Raw genomic sequence first — 25,027 nt, 5'->3', positions numbered from 1 at the left:
TCCAATCTTTCTTTACTCCATTCAAATGATGTGGATCTGGCTTTGATGAAATGCTTGAACAATCATTTCTTCAGCTTTATGAACATCGCTGCAGTCGCTTGTAAATTGATAGTGCTCAGATACTACAGAGTAACCACAAGGCAATCTACAAGACCGGAATCTCACTATACGATAACCTCGTCACACTACTATCAAAGTCAATTTCAGAATCGTTCTGGCCAACGCGGCCCCTAAACCCTTGTAGGACATACACCAACCGTAAAAAACCTGCTCAGTGCTATCGTTTGGTGGAAACAAGAGCCGTAAAAACAAGTGCAAGCATTCTTATCTGGACGATTGCTGGTGATGCTTCCATCTTTGGATCAAAAACTCGCATTCTTTCGAAATTAACTCACTTTTGACATTAACAAAGGGGATACAACAAGGCTTAAAGGATCGAAGGAATAAGTTTCAATTTCATTCATGTGTTGCAGAGGAATAATCGAGCTATTCAATCCTGACACATTGCGTCCTTACGCGCCTGGTACAGGCTCAGTTGAGCAGTACCAAGGCATCTGCGTCAGCAATGGTGATCGAAAGTTCAAAGTTATTCAAAATGTCGGCAAGTAAGGTCCAACACTGTAGCAGAGTGAGAAAAGAGATGAAGTGAGTCTAGCCTCTTCTGGTGAGTGGGGGTTGTAGCTGCCAAAAATTGTCAATCGAAACATTCCGGATACGTACCAACAGAAGAAATGAACAGTCTCATCAGACTCATCAGTGAGGCGCTCTGAATGTTGAAAAGACACTTTGATATGAACTTGGAGAACAAGATTGTTTAGGCCCACAAGTTCACAAAATATCACAAAACACGGAATGCCAACCACTAAAGCAACATCTCCATATGCAGCAAGTGGATCTATTTTGCAATGCGTGTTACTCACTAGGAGCAAAATACAAATCTCTAAATGTATTAAGCGATATCCCAGCCTGATGATGATTTGAATCAACCATTTCCTCCACATACTCTTGACAGACAAGCAGTCGTTGCCATTTACCAAACAATTGAGTCGACACAGAGACTAATCTCATGTTTTCGTGTTGTGGGATGACCCGTTGCAAACGGATTTCAGGATTTTCGACAGCAAGAGGATCTGTAATTGATTCCAATATTTCGTTTGCGACAGGTAGCCAGTATACAAGTCTTCCTTTTGGAATGAGATGTTGTGCTGCAAATGTGACTAGATCGTGCAACACTTGGTCGATTTCATAAGGTTGTGTCAGTGGATAATTGTGAGTAGTACTAGGTCAGCACCAGGTAAAAAAGTCAGTCTCACGTAGGAATTACGAGGATAAGAGCTTGCGTAGGACGCAGTTCTCCATAGGGCGAGAAATACCTTCTGGCGACCTTTTTCTGTTGCTTTCTGGTTGTGGCTTCAGTTTTACCAATTTTCTTAGCGCCAGCGCGCACTCCGTATGGTGGCTACAAGTTTGCGTATAAAATGAAATGAGTTCAATATTAAAAGAAGGTTGAAGGTGATTGGTTTCAAAACGTGCAAAAATTTACATCACAAATGATGGCATCGAGAAACCTCCTTTTTGCCCATGGATGATGAGCTATTGTAGAGGTAGCAGTGAGCATTTTACGGACTTGGAACTATTAGAGCGAGCTGTTGGTACCCATGTCTGTCACAAAGCATCCTAGCACAGTTGACTCCAAATTGTACTGCGCAACGTTCGCTTCTATTCCCTTTCCATCTAGATAAAGTACGTGAGTCAGAAAAAATGAGATAAGAGATAAAGGGGAATGGCATCATATAGTACCTTTGCCTCTCATCTGGCGCCCATCGATATCACATCCAAAACTGTAGGCACCAAAGTTCGAAGCCGAAAACAGGAAGGCTCCTGTTCCGACGAATGGATCGCATATAAGAGTTCCAGGTCTAGCCTGTCGTTGAAGCGATGGAGTGAGGAATCGAGCAAAGCGGCGAACAAGTCAAATGCTTACGAGCGCTATATTAGCAGATATGAGAGATAGTTCTGCATCCATGGTAGTGATACCTAGATATGTCCTCTTGCTATTGTCGTAAGCATTCACTAGTGTTGAGTTGCCTTCTGAAATCTAGTTGGGGTTGAATGTTTGTCACGCACTAGTAAGGATGAAGAATAAAGAACGAGTACCATACCAGCCTTCCGACGTATACATGTATAAGCTTTGCAGTTATTGGATGCCAGTGCTCCAGGACTACGACTTCGACGTTTGGGTTGTTCAAATCGACTGGACCCTTCCAATTCATGTATAAGAAAGATTCGACAATGGATTTATTTCGGTCAAAAGGCATTGAACGTCCAAAGGTTCGTATTCTGAAGCGAAACCGTTCCAAAGCATAAGGTTGCTAAAAGTTGTTTTAGTTGAAGGATTGTCTGTAGATATTGTGAGGTGTACGTACATGTAATTCAGGTTTGTTTCTTAGTTTTTCATGCACTTGCTCCAAGGTTTCACCATCTTCCCAGACGTCAATGATCTCGCTGGCAAAAGGATGAAGGTGAGTGCTGTGGTTTACACGGACAGACGAGAATGGGGGGCATAGGTTCGTTGAGCTCAATTATCTACGAATTGAGAACAGCATCGTGACCACATCCGCATAAGAAGGGAAAGTGGTGGATCAGGTTCACTTTAGTCTTCTCCTTGCCCAACGAGAAATGGCTGAATCTTGACTGGTAGTGGTGAGTAGGCTTACCGAATGAGAATGGAACCTAGATATTCAAGAGTTTGTAAGATGTCTGAGGATGTACGATATGAAGAAATAGACATACGTTTTGCCAATTTTGCAGCATCCTTGTCGGTTTGACATTGAATGTGCAAGAAGGGCGACTACGATGGTACTTTGGATTAGTATTGGGATCAGGAAGAGGCGAATGAATGTTATACATTTTCATGATCAGTGGTAGCTTTGTATTCGACAATTACGCCTTCCAGAGTCGACAAAGCTTCGAGTTCTACAATGAAGAAAAGTGTTGGATTAGTTGGATGCAAGGCTGGATAGATTGAAAGGTAAGAAGCGCGTGGCTTGCCTGCTAGTCTGAAATTAGTGTGTCGCTGCCTCCAGTTGATCAGATAGGTGTGCATCACGTATTCCTAGTAGGCCCGTAGTCAACCAATGCAAATAGGGAGTGACACGTCAGAGTAGCAAAAGATACGCTGCAGGTCGCCAGTAGTAGACCGAATACGCGACTATGAGGCATATGATACGTAAGAGTCCCCCTTGCCTGTTTGTCAGTCGTCGACCATGTGGTGATGAACTCGCTCCAAACTCCAAACACCAAACTCCACAATTCATTCGCACACCTGCGTCTAGTCCATCCACCGTAGGCAGTCACGGCAATGGATCCTCGATGGCCTGATAAACCAGCTGCATACCCTCCTGTTGCCTCGCCCCACAACCGTCGAGTCGTCTCAAATTCAAATGGTCTGCCAATTCCACAATCCTCGGCTCTTCCTACTGGTGCGTATCCACTCTCATGTATTCTGACTTGTCTTTTTATTACTTTACATCGCTTCTTCTCTTACCAATCTATCTGTCATCATCGTCCTTCATCAAATCTGACATCCTTCTGTCCTTTGATGAAATAACAGACACTATGGCTAGATCTCTACCAAGAGCTATTCCCTCGGCTGCATCGCGTCGTCAACCTATCGACTCGGATGATTTCGACGAAAACACTGCTCTGCTTCCCAGCAAAGCGTCCGCTCATCAGGCTTCTTCCTTCTCGGATCGTATACGCAAAGAAGCCTCATTCAAGGCCGAATTCTCCAAAAAATCCGCAATACCTTCCTCATTTGCAAATCCAACTCTTGCTGAAGTCCCTTATGTCGGCTCCTACTCTGGACGCGCCGTCTTTGGTAGTAGACCAATCGACGACACCTTAACTGAAGGAGATGTAGCGAAGGTTGTAGCTGAACATCTGGTAGGAATCGATGAACAGGCTCTGTCTTCCTCTCCTGGATTACTGGATGCCACATTCAACTCGCACACTCTGCACGGTGGCGATACAACCAGTGAGATCTACAAATGGGTAGAACGACGATTGGTGCCAAATGAAGCTACTCGCCAGCGTCGTAATTCAGATCCAATACGTGACGTGCGATTTAGATCTCCTTCGCCAGAAACGGATCATCCCATTCTCACTGCTTCTGCATTACGAGAACCTGGCATGTTTCGAAGGTTTTATCTTCGAAACCAAGCTAGAAAGCATGGGAGGCCAGAACCATCAATATTGACTAGGAATTTCGTTGGTACGGAGAGAACAAAATTCGTCCTGTTGCATGTTTATTTCCTTTAAACCCGTTGCATATTTATTTCCTATGACTAAACTCCGTTTGCTTCGCGTCTCTTCGTCTTCTGCCATTATACTCTGCTGACCAATTGCTTCTGTAGATTTCCTCGCACTTTTTGGCTATTATGGTGGCGATGTGGAACCAGAAGACGACAGTGACGATGACGACATACCACCAACAGGTGAAACCGCTCCACTGCTCTCTGGACAGTCACCACTACGTAGAACCAATAGTTTTGCCACAGCTGTCAGCAATTTAGGTGGTACTTCTGCGAAAAAGACCTTCTTTTTGCTAATGAAGGCCTTTATTGGAACCGGTGTCTTGTTTTTGGTATGAAATAGTAATTTGATTGACGTTTTGTAATGTTGCGCTAACCGAAAGCATCCTGTCCTCAGCCAAAGGCCTTTGCTGAAGGTGGAATGTTGTTCTCCTCCCTCGTCATGATATTCATTGGAGCATTGACGCTTCATTGTATGATATTGCTCGTGGATACAAGTCGTCAAGTCGGTGGTTCATTTGGTGATTTGGGCTACAAGTTAGTTGGGCCATGGATGAGAGACGTCGTCCTATGGTCTATCGCGCTGTCGCAAGTACGTTGCAAACAACCGTTAATTTGCTTACAAACACAAAAAAAACTCATACCGTAATTTGAAATAGATGGGATTCTGTACAGCTTATTTCATATTCGTAGCCAAAAGCTTGCGAGATTTGGCAATGTTGGCTACAGCTTGTAAAGGTTGGTGTTTCTTGCTTTCTTTCTGGTTTTTTGCTGCCATATTTAAAACAGACAACCAATCTCTTTAAATGCGTTCTAGTTATTCTGCCAGACATATTTTTCATTATTCTGCAACTTGTAATTTATATTCCATTGTCCTTTGTCAGACGCATCAAGGGATTTGCCATCACTTCCTTGATCGCAGATGTCTTCATTTTATTGGGTCTCGCCTATATCTTTACATATGACATTTCTGTGATAGCCATGCGTGGACTTGCCAAGGGAGTTGTACTGGGCGTGAATGTAGAAGGGTTTAATGTAATGATTGGAACATCCCTTTTCGCATTTGAAGGGATTGCCTTGATCGTACCTGTTGCTGAGGTACTGTTATTTGTCCTTGTAACTTTGGTTGTACGGCGTATTCACAGTCAACTTTCATAGGCTATGAAGAGACCAAATCAGTTTTCATCTACACTGACAGTCTGCATTGTAAGTGTGGGCTCCATCTTCCTTGCCTCTGGCATTCTTGGCTATGCAGCATTTGGAAACAAGCTAGAGACGGTGGTTTGGTGTGAGTGTAATACGTTTCTTTATTTTACTTGCGAAGACGCAGTCATGCTGATGACTTCTTACGTATTACAGTGAACATGCCAAAATCAGATCCCACTGTGTTGGGATTGCAATTCTTATACGCCCTTGCAATACTTCTCAGCTTTCCCCTCACTGTATACCCTTCCATTCGAATCACAGAATGTAGGCTGGGGAATTTTTTGTCTATATAAACACTAGCAATACAACATACTAACTGAATCTTCCCTGCATTATCATAGCCATGCTCTTCTTACCGATCTACAGTGGGAAAACTCAACCTCGTATCAAGTACTTGAAAAATCTATATCGAACCGTGCTAGTAGCTTTCTTGGCCTTCTTGAGCTTTGTAGGATCCAACCAGTTAGATAAGATTGTGAGTCGGGCGGCATTTGGTCCACTGAACGGGGTTTATACTCAATTCTTTTGGTTTAGGTGGCCTTGGTGGGATCGCTAGCTTGTATTCCATTATCCTTTATCTATCCAACGCTCTTTCACTTGGTGCTAAAGCGTCAACATGGTGGAAAGTTGACTGCCGAACAAATCAAGGATGCTGGCATTCTCATATTTGGAATCGTTATATGTGTATACAATACCTCAATCACAGTCGCTTCATTCTTTGATAGGGATCCTGATGTCCCTGTCGACAGATGTCGAACCTAGTTTTAGTCATTTAGAGAGAAAAATCATATAGAGCTTTGTATCATAAGTAGCACTTGCAAAAACCAAATATCTATTCGTCATCTTCACTACTATGTTGTTGTACAATGTGAATTTCGCCCCAACCTCCTTGAGCTCCCAAGCCCTTCTTCAATCTTACATACGATAAAACATTCTGGTAGTGCTTGTTGACCACTTGCTGCGACGCGAGAAGAGTAGCAGCGTCCGGGCCTTCAAAGACATGTGAAGATGGCTTTCCTGGAGTATTGGGTGGTGCATATGCAACCGCAAACACGGGCTTATTTGTAGAATGAGATCGAGATAGTAATGTAATGGCCGTTTGAGCTGATTCAACCAAGTCTGTTATGGCCTTCGGTGTGATCTGTAATGACAAACGAGGAGGGTTGAGTCAGTTTGAAATTCAACACGAATCGATTGCGTCATTGCTGTGGTCCACTCTCGATTGTCATCAAATTTCATAAGTAGCTAATATAATCGCAATTGCCAAAATTTCATTCAACTTACAGTCGAGACTTTTTTTTCGAAAAACCAGAGCATCTTCTCCAACACCTCAACCAGGAGTTCTGCCTTGACACCTCCATCTGACAGAGCTTCCGCGATTTTCAGAGCTCTAGTAATACATTCTAGTATTCGTTCGGCGTCACTCTTTTTACTTGTACCTTCTGCCACAGCGTCGGTGTAAAATATATGAGAGACAGCAAGCATGGCACGACATTGCTCGGATCGTCGGATCAGACGAGCAGCAGACACCATCATTTTGACGGACAAGGTTTCTCTTGCATCGTCAGCAAGATGAGTTATCTTTTGCATAGTACCAGCAAGTAGCCTGATGGCAACCAATTGAGATTTTGAGTCGGAAACATATTGCTCATAAATTCCAAAGGCCTGGTTTTCAACGCGAGTCACGGGATTTATGAGAATCAAGAAAATAAAATTGACTTGATAACGACAGTTGTTCACCTCAGTCAAGAATCCTTGAGCGGCATCCTCCAATCCACACTCATCACTAGCTTGAGCGGCCTGGAGATTCAATCTGAGCGCAACTTCAGATACGCTCAAGAGACCTGCACCAATAGTACTTCTTTGTGTCGACGCTGATGCAACTTCATCACGGAAGATGGATACTTCTGCATCCTCTCCATAGTAATCTTTTGCCGTGAATAGACCTGTTATGGTTGCAGCGATAAACCTGAAATGCGATTCAAGTTTCATTACAGGTTGGCTGGGATCATCCTATTTAGAACGACACAGGAAGAAAGTTGAAAGTTTGAAAGGGCGTTTTCGAAAAAAAAATGCAAACCTGATCAATACTTACAAGTGAAGACATCGTTTTGAATTTGCGTGCCAATTTAATCAACTCGACAAGCAGGCCAGGTACAGTAAATCGAAGTCGAACATCACCTCCTTCTCCAAAGTGGTTTCGAGCTGTAGCGAGCAGCTTGATTGAAACAAGAGTTAAACGGCTGCGTGCAACAATAGAAGGAATCACTTCAACTAGCGAGTTCAAAACTTACTTGAAAGTCACTGTCGGGATTTCCGTCTTTGCTTTTCAGCATATGACACAATCGTACGACTAGATTTTGCTCTTCCGCAACATCCTCCCAATCGAGCGGCAATTCTTCACCTTGAATTCTGCCTGGTATAGGTGTTTTCGATGGCCCAAACAAACCACCATCTATTTGGTCTCGAATCATAACCGAGCATAGTTCACCCAACACCAGATTGACACCATCTATCGATTCTACTCGATAAGCTGATAAAGAGTGTGCTCGTAATAGAGCCTGAGCAGCTGTATGTGCGATCTGCCGTCTGGAAGAAAACGGTTGCATATTCAGTAGGTCAATGTAATCACCACCGAGAGAACGTTGAGCCCGTTCATCTAAATCTATGCATTGCGTTGAAGACGATGGGAATGACAACATCGTGAGGATATTGTTGTGATAGGCAGACAATGGTGCCAGGAGTAGCTGGAGAAGAGATGATATTGTTTGCACGTTATTTAACTCGGGTCTAAGGAAGCCATTATTAGCAAAGCAAGAATGCTTTGATTGAGAACATCTACGTCCGTGTAAATCACGAGTGAAATAAATACGTACGCATTGTTCTTTTGGGCTTCAAGAAGTCGTTCTTTTGCAAAACCTAAAACCTTGTCCACATTGTCCAACCGTTCAGGGTAGCAATTGAGAGACAAATTGCATAAGGATACAAGCAGAGCAACAATATCCTGCACAGTAAACTCGGGTCGAGTCTATGAATACGTAAAAAGTGTGATTATCATCTCAATATGAGCTCCAGAGGAGTTAAAAAAAGGAAAGATTAAGTCACTCCTTTTAGCAAGAGATGAAAGCTTACCGTAACTAATCCAGTAATTTGACCCCAAAAGACCTCAAACAGCTGGACATCATCAGGTATACCACTTGATGCCTTCACCTCCCCATTGACTCCAGCTGGCGTTTTCAGTTATGATGGTCAGAATAAATTCGAACCAGTGATTCATCAATCCAAGAGAAATTGCATACCTTCTTTGGCATCAGATTCAGCGTCGTCACGGGCTCGAGCAGCATAGTTGGAGAATCGATCAATCAAGCTAATTACAATCTGCTTGACATTAACTGTCCGAACCAGTGAAGCTGTAGCAGATAAAAAGTTTTCCAACGTTCGTAGATGAAAGTCGTCATGAAACACCTATGACAATTATACCTGGCTGTGAGACTCTGATGATATGCGGGAAACGCTAGAAAAGACAACATACTTGGATGATAACCTCCATAAGGTACTCTTGAGCAATAGTATCTTTACAGCTGACAATCTCCTCCAGTATATTGGGTAGTACCGACTAGAATGAGCAAGTCTTGGCTCAGATGTCGTTGTTTCAAAAAATCGAAAAAGACGCCCATACCGTCTTGTACATTTCTAAATCTAATCCATCGAGCTGACTGAGTCGAACCAAATTGGATCCGACTAGTAATCGTAATTCTTTTCGTTCCTGTTCTCTTCTATCTCTTTCTCGTGAATGACCTTGGTGCTGTAATCGAACCCATAGCTTGTTCATTTCAATAAAGTTTTGTAAAATGAAGTGAATGGAATCTCGTATAGTGCCGTGAGGTCTGATTAATGGGAGAGAGCAGATGTTCAGAACATTGAATGTGTACAGGTTTGGAATCTGTGAATGGTTACCCATCAAAAGTATAATCAGGCAAGTAGTCCCTAGTCATTCCACTTAGATAGTATCTCAAAAACAAGCCGCGGGTAGGATGTTGGACACCACGAGCCATTTCCAACATGTCCTTCATCAATTCTTTTATAGGAGGGGTATCGTCATCGTCCATAGTCTTTGAGTTTGGACCAGCGCCCTCCGGAAGAGTGGTGTCAGTGCCATCTTCACCCTTGAAGCCATTGACTTTTGGAAGAGGCATGTTTGGATTTGGAGTTCCAGGAGTAGAGGGTATGATTTCTTTTGATACACGCATATATACAGATCCGACAGTGATCATAAGATAAAGACGAGGAACAATGTTTCCAGCATATTGAACTAGCTCATACAAGTCCGACAAGTGATGCCTTTTCGACATGTGGGCATCGTATAAATAGGTTGTCAAGTGCCTCAATTCATCGAAAATGGCCATATCTAAGATGGTTGTGAGTAAAACTGATGAAACAGTGCATAGATTCTCAGGGCTGTAATTAATTTCTCAAAAACGAGGCACGAGCGAGGATTTGCATATGATTTCTCTCAAGTGAAATGTCGGTGAACGTACAGAGTTCGTAGTAATTTTTTGGGGTCAAGGAGGACGTTCGTAATTCCGATAGCATTGTGGAAGTGTGTTTCAATGCATCCATGAGCTTGTTATTGTCCTAATTCACGTTATATAATAGATTGAGTTTTTGGTAGTTCCTGTTTGGCTAAAGAAGACGACTTTAGGCATACCAGACATCGTTTCATATGAAAGGCCTGAACTTTGACGACGTTCAGAGCCTCTTCTAATGCCTTGCCTTGGTCCTCCATGATTGAACTTGCACTTGCTCGTGACGCCAGCATGTAAGTGATTTTGAGACTTGTGGAAGGGCCGTCAAAGTGCGAAAGAGCGGGCGTATGATACTCAGTCCTAGCTCCTACGATTCGCGAGGCGGGTCCGCCGCGTGGATCGCGTGACAGTTCATTTGCAGACTTGGAGCATTCTCCACAATTCAACTTCTTTGGTATGAGTTATATTTAATACTTTGTACATTAGCAAAAACATTTATGTAGCAAGTGTGAGAATAAGCTTTCAAAAAGACTACGATTCGATTAGACTGAAGCTTGTGCAGCAGCGGTACCAGCAGTTTGTGGAGGGAGCTTTGATCTGGAGCTCCTCTTACTTTCCCAATCTCTGACAGCCGATTTGATGGCATCTTCGGCGAGCACTAATGATGGGATATAGTGTGAGTGGGATATGAGTAGATTGATAAACAGATTGTCGCAACAAAGCATAAAACCATCCGTGTGACTAGATTCAGCATGAGAGTGCTTACTGGAGCAGTGTAGTTTGACAGGAGGTAGAGATAGTTCCTGAGCGATTTCGGTGTTCCTTATCTTTGCAGCATCCCACACTTTCATTCCCTTTATCTTTTCGGTGGCGAGCGAGGAGCTAGCAATGGCACTACCACATCCAAAGGTCTTGAATTTGACATCTGTGATTTCGCCCGTGTCTTCGTTGACGAGGATTTGTAGTTTCATGACATCGCCGCAAGCAGGAGCTCCTACTAGACCAGTGCCGACATCAATGCTTGATTTTGGCAAAGAACCGACATTCCGAGGGTTTTCATAGTGATCAATGACCTGGGATATGAGGTAGACATGATAAATGTGAGTTCTTATGTATGTAATGGGAAGGTTTATATAGACTCTGTGTTGTCGATATTGTTTCACCTACATACCTTTTGATGGTAGGCTCGTCGTTGAGAGAGAAGCACTCTGTTCTGGGTGCGGAGGACTGTTCTGATCATCCTAGTAGAGCGTAGAAATAGTATTTCGGTTGCTTGAATCGATACTATCGCTGATACGTCGAGTTTGTAAAGATGAGAAAATATAACGGATGCAACCAGCGAATCAGCTTCAAGCAAGTCAAAAACAAGCCCATCACGTCATCCCTCTGCAAGGGACAGTGAGGAAGGACATATTACTTTCGGCTAACAATGTGATCCTACACGCGTTTCATTGTGCATTCATTCAATTTAATGCTCTCCTCATCAAAAATGACCTACAATCTCGACTTTTTGTTTCTCGAAATTTATTAATGCAGCAATCGCTCGTATGTAATATCAAAACAATATTTCATATTTCAACAAAATATATCAACCATTCGTGCGGGATTCATGTTGTAGGGTCACATTAGACCACTGCCTCGCCTTATGTTTTTCAAAAGCTCGTTCGTAACTAGTCACTCGTAGTATCCGCAGCAGAGCGCCCTATGAGGATGACTTCGTCAGAGACCCAAAAGCGCAAGAAAATAGATAGAACTGGCGGTGCCCATCTGGCGAATCGCCTCTCCTTCACTTCGCCCGTCCTTCCTGAAAAACAAGTGCTTTCTCCAGTTGCTACTGCCTCTCCAATGGTAATTAATTACACATATTATTATTGTCGATATTGCTGCATTATTGCCCATATTGCTGCTCCTGTCACTTAAATCTCACAAATTCCTGCAATGCAGCATCAGATGGACCAACTCTCGACGTCAAAGAGAGTAGAATCTCATGATGACCCTGTGGACGTCGACGATGACAGAAGAAAACGCATAAGGACTTCCGAATCTGAACCGTACTCTCCAAGCGCCCTTGATGGTAATAACTAGGATTTAATCCAGGAGTTTCTTCTCGTTTTTGATTCTTATACATAAACTCTTCACTATCTAGTTAACTCTGCTATATTCAATGATTCAATTCAGTCGGTAAAATGTTGTACTGTATGGCATGTTGGAAGCACTCGAGAGACACGACAAGCTAAAACATTCACACAAACACACAAACAGGTCTTCTCGCAACCAAACATCTTTCAAGACGAAGGTATTATCGAAATCATCCATCTTCTTATACGTCCTTTGTCCTCATTCGTTCATCCATCATTAGACGAAAAAGTGATTTACGATTCTGATGATGACCAACCTTCGAACAGAATGGATACAGGACCTGAAAACTCGTCTTCTTCTTCCCAACCACTTCTCTACAATCGTAATGGATCGTCTCTTCCGCAACATCGAGGTACTTCAAGAAACCACATAGTTAGCAAAAAGCGTGAAATTGTTCGTTCCAGAAAAGGACATACATATCGTAAATACTTCTGTACTGTCGTCGGGCGGCAGCAATCAGGGGCACAAATTTTGGATGCGCTGCCAGAATGAAGGGCAAAGTCGTGGGCTCTACAGTTTGGTTTTTTTGGGACGTTCGAGGGTGTATGCGGAGTTAGATATCTTCGCATGTCGGTGCATATTGCTGTCAGGGAAGGTGTAGTTGGCTTTCGATGGATGACAGAGCCCTTGACTTTGCTACTGATATTTATGAGTCGAAAAATCGCATAATTGTGCCCCTCAAAGCTACATGCCCCCCCTTCGATCGGAGAACTTGGGATTATAAATTGTAACAGAAAAGTGTCAAATGATGCAAGCTCATATGAAAATCACCTCCTCCCTTCATTGGTAGTTGGTCGTACATCTAGTGTACCGTCAAGTGTCACTAGTCCTTGGAGTGAATCGGCAACTCTACCTCCTGGTGACGTCTTACAAGGCGAAGATCATCTACCTCCTGGTGACGTCTTACAAGGCGAAGATCATCGATACCGTCAATTTCGTCCTCCATCCAACCCCATCGGTATGTTTCGATTGGTCCTTTAGAGTCACAGTGTGTTCACGAGGTTCAGCTTCTCACATATTCAACCCTCATATATTTATTATGCTCTAGACACAATGCCTCCCAAACCTCAACTGGTAGCTGACATCAGCAAACGGCTTTCGTTTCCTGCTCGAGTCGCAAGTCCTGATACTTATATACCATCAATGGAAACTGCAAGTACCTTGAGGCTTGTAGCGCTAATAATAAATATCGGAACGGCCGATTGATTAATACTCATAACAACAACATAGTCGGAACGAGGAATGGAATCTTCACGTCATTCGAGAGGCCGTGATGTACTAAGTCATTGCTCCTATAGTTCAAGTAAATTGTAGACTGCCATAAAACCTATAACTCACCCTACAACCTTTTCTTTGCAAATGATAGGACCGAGGCTCACGAACAAAGCTCCCTCCGAGTAAGCGCATTGTTAATAAAATAAACTTTTTACTTTTGTTGCCGCTTCGGCCCACCAACACTGGAACTAACTTGAAAGTCACAACCAAATTATTAGAATTAAGTGGAGCAAATTCAGCACCTGTCGGTGCACGAAAACCTGCGAGTGACACAGATACACCGAGCAGAGCTGGCTCTTTACCCGTCTCTGACTACGATTCAGCCAATGAATTCCATCCTCCACCCTCGATAATAGAGCGAACTCAGATATCTGAGCGATCCCAAGTAATTGAACGAGGAAATTACCGTACAGATAGCCGACCACAATATGACAGTTATCGTCCATCGGTAGATGATAGTCGTAGTTACCGTCCCCTGCCAGACTCTCGACTTGATGACAGGTCTCGTAGGCACTCTAGCGACAGAGAACGCTCACCGCTACGACGCCATCAAGGAGACCGTCGCCGTCCATCGTCGCCGTCTTTTAGAGGTCGTTCACCACGACGCTCATCTATTGAACGACGTCGATTAAGCCCTTCACCACCTTATTCTCGTTCTGCTGATCGTCCCGCATCTGAAGGTATGTTTGCTAGACTCTCTCTTGTCTTTTAAAGTCAGAGTCTCTATACACAACGCTGGACATTTCTTGCTATGTTGCCTAAAAGCATTTCCGTCGTTGTAGCTTACAGTCCTGCTATTACAAAGGACCTCAGACTAAAACCGCCTAATCCAAGTCGCCCACTACCCAATGACCATATTGGTCAAGTAAATTGGCTATGTCAGAACGCAGCTCCCCTGGAGAAGATTCTTCAAGAGCTTCAGCTCATAGGTGATGCAGCCATTGACGTACTGAGATCTGTATTAGAAGAGGCCTGTCGACAAGAGGCAATGTCAGCTGCGGAAGACCTGGCAAAACGCATCTTGCTTCATGGAAAATCTACTGTAGATGATGCAGTGTTTGCCATGCACTTCTTTTGTAAATTAGGCAGTGCAGAAAAACTTCCAGCTTTGATTCTTGATGCAAGCCGATTCAAGTTTACATCAATCCAGGTTGGAAGACTCTGGAGATCTCAACCAAGGAATCCAGCAGTCATGAAAGAATTACTTGATTTTGTATTGAAGGACGACATACTCGACTCTGGTTTGGCAACTGTAGTATTCAATGATATGCTCGATGTTGATGCTTTTGAGCTGGTGGTTAAAGCCTTTGCTTGGGCTCGTGAACGAGATGCTAAAGGTCCGTCTCGTCGACTTTTGGATTCGTCCATCGTAGAAAGGCTTGTCTCCTCGCTATTACCCCACTCAAAACATCTTCATGATGCCATGGATGTATACCGCTATGCTATGCAACGAGGTGTACTCTTGTCGGACGTGACGGTATCTAATCTGTTGTCAGCAGTGGCTAAAACCAGTGTCAAGCTAGCTGAAGAGGTAATTAGAGATTCGTCCTTTTGTCACGCAAGCATGCTCATCTTGTCCTCATTTAGCTCTTTGCCATTATGGAATCTCGAAACAAGAATAAACTCAGCCCCCAAGTCTTTGAAACAATGATCTCCATGTATATAAACGAAGACTTGCCTGAAAAAGGTGTAAATATGCTAGAACAAATGGCTGAACTAGGAGTCCGCCCAAAAAATCTAGACTTGGTCGAGACGCTACTAAGCAAAACGTCAAAAGGCGCCAATGGTCTGGTCAATCGATATGTCATCGTAATGAGTAGATTGTGTATAGCAGATGATATGACGGTTGCTCTTCTGTTGAAGCCTGACTTTGCCGCATCCATAATCCATGAAGCCTCCAAGGCGAATATGGCACCACACGCCTTTTGGTATTATACATATATGAAAGCCAACAACCTCAACCGGCCAGACTCTGTCGTCCGAGATATTCTTGCTGTCATGAGTACGAGTCATAGGGACGAGTTGATGCCCCTCATAGATAGTGTAAAGGCATTTACCCAAGACCTTATAGCCGACAGAGTGAAACTTCGAGGTCGTGAAGCCCGAGCCTTGCTCTTATGTCTTATGTACCATCGTGTTACCCCGTTGGCTGGAGAGATTCTTGAGTTGGTTGTCAACGCGGAAGGGATCAGCTCGTATGCCGAGTTAGATGCCTTTCTCGTGCTTGATCTCTTGTTGGTAATAGGAAGATTTGATCGTATTCAAAAGCATTACGAGAGCTCATGTTTGAGAACCGAAAAACCTTCTCGTATTACATCAGCTGTAAGTACGCTCTCGAGTTCGATGAAGGGCCATTTTTGACTACTTCAGTTATTTGCCACAGTACTCACTTCCCTATCATATGCACTGATAGCAATTTGTGGCGTTTGTACGTCATGGTATGAATGCTCCAGATGCTATGGCAGTCACCAACTTTATTCGAGACATGAGACAAATCAAACTGCCAGTGCCAAGGGATGAATGCAAAGCTACATTTGAGGCAATGATCCAAAGTCGAGGTCAAGATGAAAGTCTTAATCCGGCCTCAGAATTACTAATGTTAGGCTGCTCATCTGAGTCTTACAGAGGCCCCATAACTCGTGACTTGAAAGCAGGTGAATTTCACTTGGAAGACTGTTGGACCTTGCTCGAAGCCAAACTCTTGCTTCTTCGATACTTGGAGGCTTTGAAGGTTGCTATAACACACTGGTCTAATTATGAGCCAAAGAATTTCCGCATCACTGTCGCTAGACGTTGGACTTTGCCAAATGGAAGATTCATGAGAGGAGGATGGGACATTGGAGAAGCCCTCAGAAAACATATGGCAAGCTTCAAACCACCCCTCAAGCTTGATCATGGTCCCCACGAAGATAGTCGTCAAGATGGACGCTTCTTCCTGGAGGTACCTTATTCACAATTAAAAGAATATCTGGAAAATCTCGGCAACGACACACCAATTCTTTCATTGTTGGAAGATTATCATGCTTCAACATCCCTCTCCACTTTGCTTTTGCCAGAGGAGCCAAATGTAAGCACTTATATCAGTTTTGATTGTTGGTCTGCAACTATTGGTCTAATATGTTCAATTCGATAGCGTATTCGCGGAGACGTTCCAGATCATCACAAAACAAACATGATAAATATATAGCAACTTTTTACCGTACTTTCATCTGTGCTATCTGTCTATCTGATTGAGTAAAGATTGCTTGATTGAGCATTTGGCCAACATATATTGTTTTGAAAGCTATGGTCTAAACACCAAACGATTTTCCGGGTTAAATCTTGGCGAGTGGAGCTTTGAGTTGTTCGTCCTCGAAGATGTCTATCTTCCAAAGCAGGTTTGCAGCATAGTAGCGTTTACGGTTTGTAAGGTTATTCAAAGTTTTCATGTCTTCCTCTGGAAGGACAAAGTCTTGAAAATTCTCAGCAATGCGTTTGGGGTTGAGTGACTTGGGAATGGTCTAGAAAAGGTAATTTAGAAATGCATTGTTACGAATGGCATCAACAGATATAAAACCTGGTCTTTACGTACCACTACTCCTCTTTGAATCGACCAGCTAATCAACACTTGACTGGCAGTTTTACCCAACCTTTTGGCAATCTCCTGGATCTAAGAAGGTAAAAGCAGAATCAGTACACAACTCAATCTTTGTGATCTGTGCAAAGAAATCCGTACCTTGGGGTCGTCACGCAGTACGGGACGCTTGAATGCGCCGCCTAGCGGCCCATAAGATACCACGATAATGTGATTCTTTTGGCAGAAGGCAACCAGCTCATGTTGGGGCAAGTACGGGTGAAGCTTGAAGAAAGCACATTGTGAGCCTTAACAGAGCTGAAACTTGACAAAATTGAATATGATACCTCAATTTGATTGACGGCAGGCTGAATGCGAGCTTTTGGCATCAATTCGTTCAACATTCGGATGTTGAAGTTGCTCACTCCAATGCTTCGAACCAGACCTTCATCGACTAGTGCTTCCATGGCTGTGAGAAACCATAAATGTTAATTGGGGAAGATATGTGGATAACATTGTAACATGCAGCAAGAAAACACACGACATCACATATCACACCTCTCCAAGTATCAATTCTGCTGATGTTTCGGTCCAAATTTTCTGCACTCATATGCTTCTGGTCGTACGGAGAGGCTCCAGCAGGTGTTTTTTGAGCAAAAGGCTGTTATAAAAGATGGTGTGAGAATGCAACGAGTTGAAAAGGCACTAGGGCATGTCTTTGTGTTTCGTTTTACCCAATGAATCAACAACAAATCCAAGTAATCAGTACCCAAATCAGAGAGAGATTTCAAAACAGATTCCTTGACTCTCCCAGCCATCGTAGGCCAGATCTTGAATATAGCAATAGGTCAGCATATGGAAACCCGTGGAAACGTCTGACAATCGTACTTTTGAAGTGATGAAAATTTCAGAGCGGTTGACGTTGCTCGATTTGATGGCTTTCCCGATCTTTCCCTCAGTTCGATAGGACCATGCAGTATCAATATGTCTAAAGATTGCAATTGTCAGCAATCGTGTTACATCAAACTCCGTTCGTTGCATACCTATAACCGACACGTAGAGCCTCTTCAGCGGAAGTTCTGAATTCATCTGATGGTGCTTCATCTATACTACCACCTAAATGATGTTCAGATTAGCTGTAGCGTGGGGTTGCTTTGTTTGAAATCAACGCTCCAGTAACGCAACTCAATACGTACTTCCCAGCCCTAATGCAGGCATATGATAGCCAGAGCTTAATCGTACAGAACGTTGAAGGGCCATTATGCTTGATAGTCGCTGCTTTCTTCGTTGTTGCGGCAATCGTTGTGTTGCACAAGTACTTTCAAAACATGAAAATAATAAACGCGTGATTTAGAAACCAGCAAACTATTATTGACTACACAAGAAAAAAATTATTTTCGGCTTACAACGAGTACCTAATCTATATTATGTTAAGAGCTACACTACAGATATTGAAACGGGGGTCTGCTTCAGCCGACAGAATTTATAGTGTTGAAGAAGCGCTCTGCTTTCAGCAAAACTATGTTGACATAGAGGGCAGGACATTTCCATGCCTACCAATGGCTTCAACGTCTCTAAATGCATCTGGCGACCGTAAACTTTTAAAATAGCTTGACCACATATCTCACAAGGTTCGTACCCATTATTAGTATCAGCTTCAAAGTCTACATTCTCAGGAGCAGACGATTTCACAGTAGCCACTGCTGCACCACCCAACTCTTTTACATCTACAGTAGTATGGCGGTTGATTCGATGCTGACGGAGATCTGCCTCTCTAGCAAATGTCCTACTACAGTCATTACAGCCGAGTAAGCGAGCACCGTCAGGTGCCCACTCCTCGCCATATCGCTTTAATACATGTACAGCGTGTTTATGCGTAGCTAGACTCCTTTCAGAGGGTAAAAGCTTTTCACATTCAGGACACTTGAATGAAACAGTAGTCAAAGGCACCGGCCTCTTCGAGGGACGCCAGACATATGGAGTGTCAAACGTTTGTGGGGATCCAGAGGTACTACTATGCTGTGTTGTATCACTTGGCTGGCGACTAAACCAAAATACTCTAGAGCTCATGGTGCCATGCCATTTTTTGGTTTTTGTGTTTTTGAAACTATGGCCTGCATTCGAGGGTCAAGTCAGCAACCCTTGTCTGTATTATGAATCGGATGAACTAGTTGGATTTATGAGCTTGACTTGCCTGATGTATTTCTCTTTACGATGTAACCAGGCCAATCGCCTTCAACAAATTCTTCTGTCCCAACAAGGCCTAGCCCAGCTTTCTGAGCTTGTCCAACGAGATCCCATCTTTCGTCTTGACCCGATACTAAATTTTAAGAGGTATCGTTTTGTGCTCAAAGTCCAAACCTCTGAAATCACTGAAATCTATCCGACAATTGGTGACAAGCAGGCAAATAGGTTTAGATCGCGCTTACCAACAGAAACGCAAACGTGTCCTCTTGGCGACAAGACTTCTGAGCACGAGTGGAAGAAATGCGCCATCAAAAACCCGTGCAGTCTAAAATCTTCAGTTCCAAGGTGTGGGTGATTCCACACAACTATTCGAGTGAGAGAAGAATTGAGTCCATGTTCAAATGCTATTGGCTCATGCGGCGTGGATCTAATCGAGCAAGACTAGAGCGACCAAGCGTTTCAGACAGGGGAACTCACTAGCGTCAAACGTTCGGGCAAAAGTAGTGGACAGCTCCCACGCATTAATATTATGCATGACTTGAGTATTTTCCAAAGCAACCAATTTCCTTAGAATATCTTTCGATTCGGGGTATTTGGCAATCAGGGTGTCGTAAGAATCAAATGATGTGGCCAACACAGCCAAACCATTGGCGTGATCTTCGTGGTGCAGATACGAATGGGCTCTTTTTAGTAGTTCTGGATCAAGCGACCTCAAAAATTTGACTAATGCTAGCGAGAACGAAAACTGTCGATTTGTCGGAAGAAAAAAGTCAGCGATCTGTCCATCCAATGGCTATCCTATCTCATTATGAACGGGTGTGAGACTTACATTGCCGTCTCCGAGCAGAAGTACGGATCCTGTCATGGCTGCGAATTGCGTTGAAGTGTTTTGTATTTGTATATGTGTGATTTTGTTTTTGTACAAATGCTGGCTACAGATATTCCTAAGAGCGTCTATGAGGCACTTATATCCTCAGCCATTTGCAATTTCCTGGAGTGAGTCCTAATATCCTTTACGATTTCTGCAGCACTCAGGGTTGACGAATCTATCGAGATTTGTTTCTTGTCCCCTGTATTGAACAGCGTAAGTGATTGAGACCAAAGAATGTGGCGAAATGAAATGTATACAACTTGTGAATGACTTGAGCAGCCCGTATGTGGGTGACTTACTGTATACGAGTTGAATGGTGGGGACCTTGACCTTGTCGTCTAGGTTTACGTTGATGATGCACTTTGGGTTTTCCTTGCAAGCATAGAGCGAGTCCAGGAAGGTCCTTGGAAGAGGAAACCCAGTCAATAAAGGCCGAGCTCTCGATTGCATACTCTGCGATGGAAGGTATCTTCTGTTCTGCTCAACCCTCGTCAAAGTACTTTTCTGTGCTAAAGCAGCAGCTCGAGCTGTTTCTTACCTTGCCGAACGTGACGATGACCTTAATGGAGCGAGGCTCACAGATATCTTCTCTACAAACTTGAGCATTTGCGGTCGTGTTGCGTCTTTGTCGCTACTAGTTTTGAATTTGACACGCGATAAAAACAAGCTCAGACTAGACACAAGCTGTAACAACAAATCCAAAGAGTGAGATGCTCTTCTGTCCAAACTGTGGCAATGTGCTCATGTCCAACAAGTTTGAAGGAGAAGGAATCAATCTATATTGTCGCACCTGTCCATACATTCATCGAATCGACCCAGAACACGACAATGCATGTGACATTATTGATCTCTACTCTTGTTGATTATCACTGATTACTGACTCCTATCTTCTCATCTCCCAACTCACTACAGGTCTTTACGAAAACAAACGTCAAAGATCGCAAAAAAGTAGAGGATGTCTTTGACAATCAATGGGCCGGTGCAAACACTACAAAAGGCATGTATACAATCCATCAATTGCACTACTCATTGATTCAGTGACTGAGAATCTCAACACTTCCACTCAAACGCACAGCTACTTGCCAAAAATGTGGTCATCAAGAAGCTGCATTCATAGAATTCCAAATCAGATCAGCAGACGAACCAATGACTCAGTTCTACAAGGTATCACGCGCTCTCTAGTCTTGCAGTCCGTACACAATCGTCATATTCACACTCTTCTCAAACACTTAGTGTGTGGGCTGTAAACATCAATGGCGTGAAAATTGATTCCATATATCTACATTACTCTCGCATTGCTGTACATGGCCGTGTTGTATAAAGTATGTGCAAAGTATACAACATCATTCCTCATCATCCATTCGCTGGCGTTGCCGTCTTGTCTCGTCTTGGAACCTTCTAAACAATCCAAAACCTTATTTATCCTTGATGTTACACCGACCAAAAGGTTACCATTGCACAGAACCTCTAAACCTCTAATGCTCGACAACCTTCCCTTTCTCCACTTTACTTGTTGTGGGAAACTGTTACGACAGGGCACTGGAATGTATCTGACGTCCCATACATGTCAGCCAATATACAACTGTTAGACAGCAACGTAGAAAAAGCACCTTCAGGAACCGACGCTCGGCCCTCAAGATAAAGGATGACTGACCAAGACCGCCTTTGCAACAGCCCTTTGATCCACTGACGAGGAGGAGTACTCAGTAGAAATAAAATAAGTACTTCTGTCCATTACACTGAGTTGTCATTCATCATCACAGCACAACTTTGTGGTATGCCCAAGACCTCTTTTCTGATTCCCTGTCCCTCTTGGATATTAAGATTCGATGGGATACGTCCTCAGGACTCCTTCTTCGTCGTGTGCCACAGTGCATGCGCTGCTTGCATGGCGACGGTCACGATGTTATCTTTCAAAAATAAGAAGTTACCTTGAAAATTCCAACCTTTGAGGCCAAAGGTCTCTTCTGCCAAAGGCCTCTCCTGCGCGTTGGAGACTGTTCTCGATGAGGCCAGTCCTTTTCATGAACAATACTGTGGAGGGCTCCAAAGAATTGGAGCCGATGGCACCTTAGATAGAATAATGGGTAATATTCCAATTGCAGATATCATGTTTCAATTATAACCTTGATTTTCCGAACCGATGTGACTCCCAACGTTGATTGGCATTATTATTGGTATTATGCAGAGCTCAAGGTAGAAAGCGCTCTCAAAAGAAGGCGTCATTTCTGACAGAGACATGGTGAAGGACCGACAGTGACGTATCGCAGCGATATGCATCTAGATTGGTCGGCTCTGTTTGCCGAGATCTCGATTGAAATGTTAAACGCACAGCAACTGGTTTGATTGCTATAATTACTTATATATATATGATAAAGCGAAAAACCTTGTCTAAATACTTTGACTTCATAACTATTATGTTCATCGTGCTATTTTTTTTCGTATGCCACCGCATTCTTTTACCAGATCAAGCATATTCTTGGACAAGTCTTCTCGAATTGCAACAATACGTGCGATGAGAGAAGACGACATTCGGCAACATTTAAAAGAGATATTGAAGGATGCCTTTGCAATATTGCAAATGCAAACTCGTTGATCCGTGAATACGATATATCCAGCACCATCAACGACGGATTGTCCAGTTTCAGTGTCTCGAGGCTATTCTCTTCGAAATCGTGCTCAGTGCCACCGATCAGCAATACCTAGTCTCGGCGAGAGTGTTAGGATCTGTACACAACTCGTTGGTATAGCTCGTAGAAAGTGTCTTCTTACCTCGAGGTGTTTCAAGTATTGAAGAGTCTTTGAGCCACTCAAGTTTGGACAATTGTTTAGATTAACTCGTTTTAGATGTTTAAGATATGGCAAGAAGCTCAAGGCGTCATCGGTGAGAGTGTTTGAGTTCTGCAAATCCAAGTCTTTGAGACTCAAGCAGTGGAGAGACAAGTCTTTTATAGTGTTATCGGAGAGAGTCCAAGAGTTTTTTAGAGAGATAAACTCCAAGGCCTTGGAATTGGATGCGAGGGTACTAACTATTCCGTTGATAGTCTTACGCCTTCCGTCAATACGAATAGCTCTAAGACGTATACAGAGAGGTAGTATATCGATCATATAATCAACTCCACACTGCAATAGATCTAGATTACGGATGAGGTTGGCGTCGTAGAGGTTGTAGTGGACGGATTGTACAAATTGCTTGGAAGCTTGTTCGTTGGGAAGATATGGAGATATGAATAGACTCTCTCGCACGAGTTCAGCAGTATATCGAGATGTAAGGGCCAGATTGCAAAGTGTACTGTAACTACCATCAACCACAAGGCAGTCCAAGATGTCGAGAATAAGCTCCTCGGGCAGAGCAAGGAGCATGATGGTGATTGCTCTTCCCAGAGAGCGGAGATCTGGCAGGTCTGAACAGATGAGTGGTCTATCGTAGCTCTGAACAGGGTGGTTGGAGCAAGCAAAACTTGTTGCGTGTCGTTTGATTGGCAAATGCACCCAAATTGGACGAGGTGTTCTAAAGGCCAAAAACTCTGTAACGTGTTGAGCGTACCAAGCTGCCGCATGATAGTTCGCAATATTTTTCCAATAAAATAAGTTGTTCTTGTCCTGATCCAGCTTTATTGGATGCAGCATTGGAGGGCTGTCAAACACAACCTGGTCAAATAGCACGATGGTCTTCTCGATTGCCCAGTTTATCCCGTTGATCGAAGGCCTGCTCACGCCTACCACGCTGCTGCTCAATTTCCAATCCCTAGGAATGCCCAGTTGGCTGTATGTTGACGATGATGTCGAGCTTTTAGCAACATTGGAATGGGCTACCACACACTACGGTCGAAATTACTTGAAAACACGCAGCCCGGCTGTCCTTACCCTCGAGTTCATATCTATGGCGTGCGGCGTGCTTGCCAATGTCTCTCTCTTTTACCGAATGCTGGAAAAGGTAGCAGCATCAATCTTGATAACATGTTGCTCGAATCACTGCACCTTGGATAGACAATTATGTCTCAAATCCTCACCATATCTTATATCAACGTATAGAAAATCAAATGGACTACAAGACTGGCCGGCTTGGGATCTCTATCACAAGGTTGGATATTTGCCCCATTCTCAACGCTTGATGTATTGCCCAAGACTACTCTGACTCTGCCTGTTAGGATTCTTTGGTGCTCTTGTCGTCGTCTTATTCATCGCACAGACTGCAAGCATGCCTCCTCAATATCATTACACTGAGGGCTTATATTACGCTTTGGCTGCTTGTCTCTTGTCCTCCTTTAATGGTCTCCTGTTTATAGTAAGCCATGATATTGCATATATTTGACTGATTGATTGGCAGGTCACTGACACGGTATCACCTCCCCACGCTGTTTGCAGTATCAACGACATTTACACCGCAATCAAATTTACGAACATATCATGTACGAACTTTCGATACCGCAACGCCAATTGGTTTTAGCTGCTATATCAACGTATTCCTATGTTATATTTGGTGCTCTTTTATATGGATCGTTGGAAGGCTGGATGTTTGACGACAGCGTTTACTGGTAACATAATGTTTTGAATCCTACAATTTCGTTGCAGCAACGCCAGGCACTGATTTGATAATATCTTCTCACACGATACCTTGGTCTAGGTGCGTGGTGACTCTAAACACCATTGGTTTCGGTGACCTGACTCCACAAACATGGGAAGGCAAAATGCTCTTGCCATTCTTCGCAGGATGTGGTATGAACTTTCAATGAATCGCGGGTCGTCACGGATTTAATTGACTGAATAAAAGTGAATTTTAGGTATATCTCTAGTTGCAACTATTATATACAGTCTACGAACGGTGGTACTGGAGATTACAACGCTTCATTTGGCGAGCCGTTTCGCATTGCATTTCGGGATGGATCATGGTAATTGAATTATCACTGAATATTTCAACTTTTGTGATAACAATACGATTTCATCCCCCCCCCCC

The 25,027-nt window shown here is 43.4% G+C and overlaps 8 protein-coding genes across 8 annotated transcripts; 2 read left to right on the top strand and 6 right to left on the bottom strand.

Annotated features, from left to right (window-relative positions):
* Positions 1-912: 912 nt before the first annotated feature.
* Positions 913-2,273, bottom strand: SmJEL517_g02035 (uncharacterized protein; the record flags this gene model as incomplete). The annotated part of the gene is made up of 7 exons (XM_031167963.1): positions 913-1,279; positions 1,374-1,459; positions 1,544-1,593; positions 1,657-1,734; positions 1,801-1,924; positions 1,985-2,098; positions 2,163-2,273. The coding sequence occupies 7 exons, from the start codon at positions 2,271-2,273 to the stop codon at positions 913-915; spliced, it is 930 nt and encodes a 309-aa protein (XP_031025926.1).
* A 1,088-nt stretch (positions 2,274-3,361) lies between these two features.
* SmJEL517_g02034 (uncharacterized protein) lies at positions 3,362-6,281 on the top strand (the record flags this gene model as incomplete). The annotated part of the gene is made up of 10 exons (XM_031167962.1): positions 3,362-3,482; positions 3,614-4,273; positions 4,416-4,645; positions 4,711-4,905; positions 4,973-5,051; positions 5,131-5,411; positions 5,472-5,601; positions 5,673-5,783; positions 5,861-5,994; positions 6,054-6,281. 10 exons carry the CDS (start codon positions 3,362-3,364, stop codon positions 6,279-6,281), a joined length of 2,169 nt encoding a protein of 722 aa, XP_031025986.1.
* A 70-nt stretch (positions 6,282-6,351) lies between these two features.
* Positions 6,352-10,305, bottom strand: SmJEL517_g02033 (uncharacterized protein; the record flags this gene model as incomplete). The annotated part of the gene is made up of 13 exons (XM_031167961.1): positions 6,352-6,660; positions 6,804-7,184; positions 7,260-7,532; positions 7,615-7,737; positions 7,814-8,309; positions 8,396-8,547; positions 8,652-8,746; positions 8,819-8,984; positions 9,052-9,135; positions 9,199-9,406; positions 9,477-9,927; positions 10,058-10,154; positions 10,228-10,305. The coding sequence occupies 13 exons, from the start codon at positions 10,303-10,305 to the stop codon at positions 6,352-6,354; spliced, it is 2,913 nt and encodes a 970-aa protein (XP_031025992.1).
* A 282-nt stretch (positions 10,306-10,587) lies between these two features.
* Positions 10,588-11,285, bottom strand: SmJEL517_g02032 (uncharacterized protein; the record flags this gene model as incomplete). The annotated part of the gene is made up of 3 exons (XM_031167960.1): positions 10,588-10,703; positions 10,812-11,118; positions 11,217-11,285. The coding sequence occupies 3 exons, from the start codon at positions 11,283-11,285 to the stop codon at positions 10,588-10,590; spliced, it is 492 nt and encodes a 163-aa protein (XP_031025991.1).
* A 5,488-nt stretch (positions 11,286-16,773) lies between these two features.
* SmJEL517_g02031 (uncharacterized protein) lies at positions 16,774-19,082 on the bottom strand (the record flags this gene model as incomplete). The annotated part of the gene is made up of 10 exons (XM_031167959.1): positions 16,774-16,959; positions 17,031-17,108; positions 17,175-17,297; positions 17,360-17,481; positions 17,571-17,673; positions 17,747-17,842; positions 17,901-18,000; positions 18,056-18,128; positions 18,209-18,330; positions 18,652-19,082. The coding sequence occupies 10 exons, from the start codon at positions 19,080-19,082 to the stop codon at positions 16,774-16,776; spliced, it is 1,434 nt and encodes a 477-aa protein (XP_031025990.1).
* A 107-nt stretch (positions 19,083-19,189) lies between these two features.
* Positions 19,190-20,064, bottom strand: SmJEL517_g02030 (uncharacterized protein; the record flags this gene model as incomplete). Its single annotated transcript, XM_031167958.1, has 4 exons — positions 19,190-19,332; positions 19,442-19,564; positions 19,677-19,944; positions 20,029-20,064. 4 exons carry the CDS (start codon positions 20,062-20,064, stop codon positions 19,190-19,192), a joined length of 570 nt encoding a protein of 189 aa, XP_031025989.1.
* Positions 20,065-20,153: 89 nt separating this feature from the next.
* Positions 20,154-20,520, bottom strand: SmJEL517_g02029 (uncharacterized protein; the record flags this gene model as incomplete). Its single annotated transcript, XM_031167957.1, has 2 exons — positions 20,154-20,269; positions 20,370-20,520. The coding sequence occupies 2 exons, from the start codon at positions 20,518-20,520 to the stop codon at positions 20,154-20,156; spliced, it is 267 nt and encodes an 88-aa protein (XP_031026013.1).
* Positions 20,521-20,813: 293 nt separating this feature from the next.
* Positions 20,814-21,252, top strand: SmJEL517_g02028 (uncharacterized protein; the record flags this gene model as incomplete). The annotated part of the gene is made up of 3 exons (XM_031167956.1): positions 20,814-20,900; positions 20,983-21,067; positions 21,146-21,252. The coding sequence occupies 3 exons, from the start codon at positions 20,814-20,816 to the stop codon at positions 21,250-21,252; spliced, it is 279 nt and encodes a 92-aa protein (XP_031026014.1).
* Positions 21,253-25,027: the final 3,775 nt, after the last annotated feature.

This window comes from Synchytrium microbalum, assembly GCF_006535985.1.
Source record: "Synchytrium microbalum strain JEL517 chromosome Unknown SmJEL517_scf0008, whole genome shotgun sequence".
NCBI lineage: Eukaryota > Fungi > Chytridiomycota > Chytridiomycetes > Synchytriales > Synchytriaceae > Synchytrium > Synchytrium microbalum.
The sequence above is the reverse complement of the archived record's forward strand: the minus strand, read 5'-3'. Positions and strand labels throughout refer to the sequence as shown.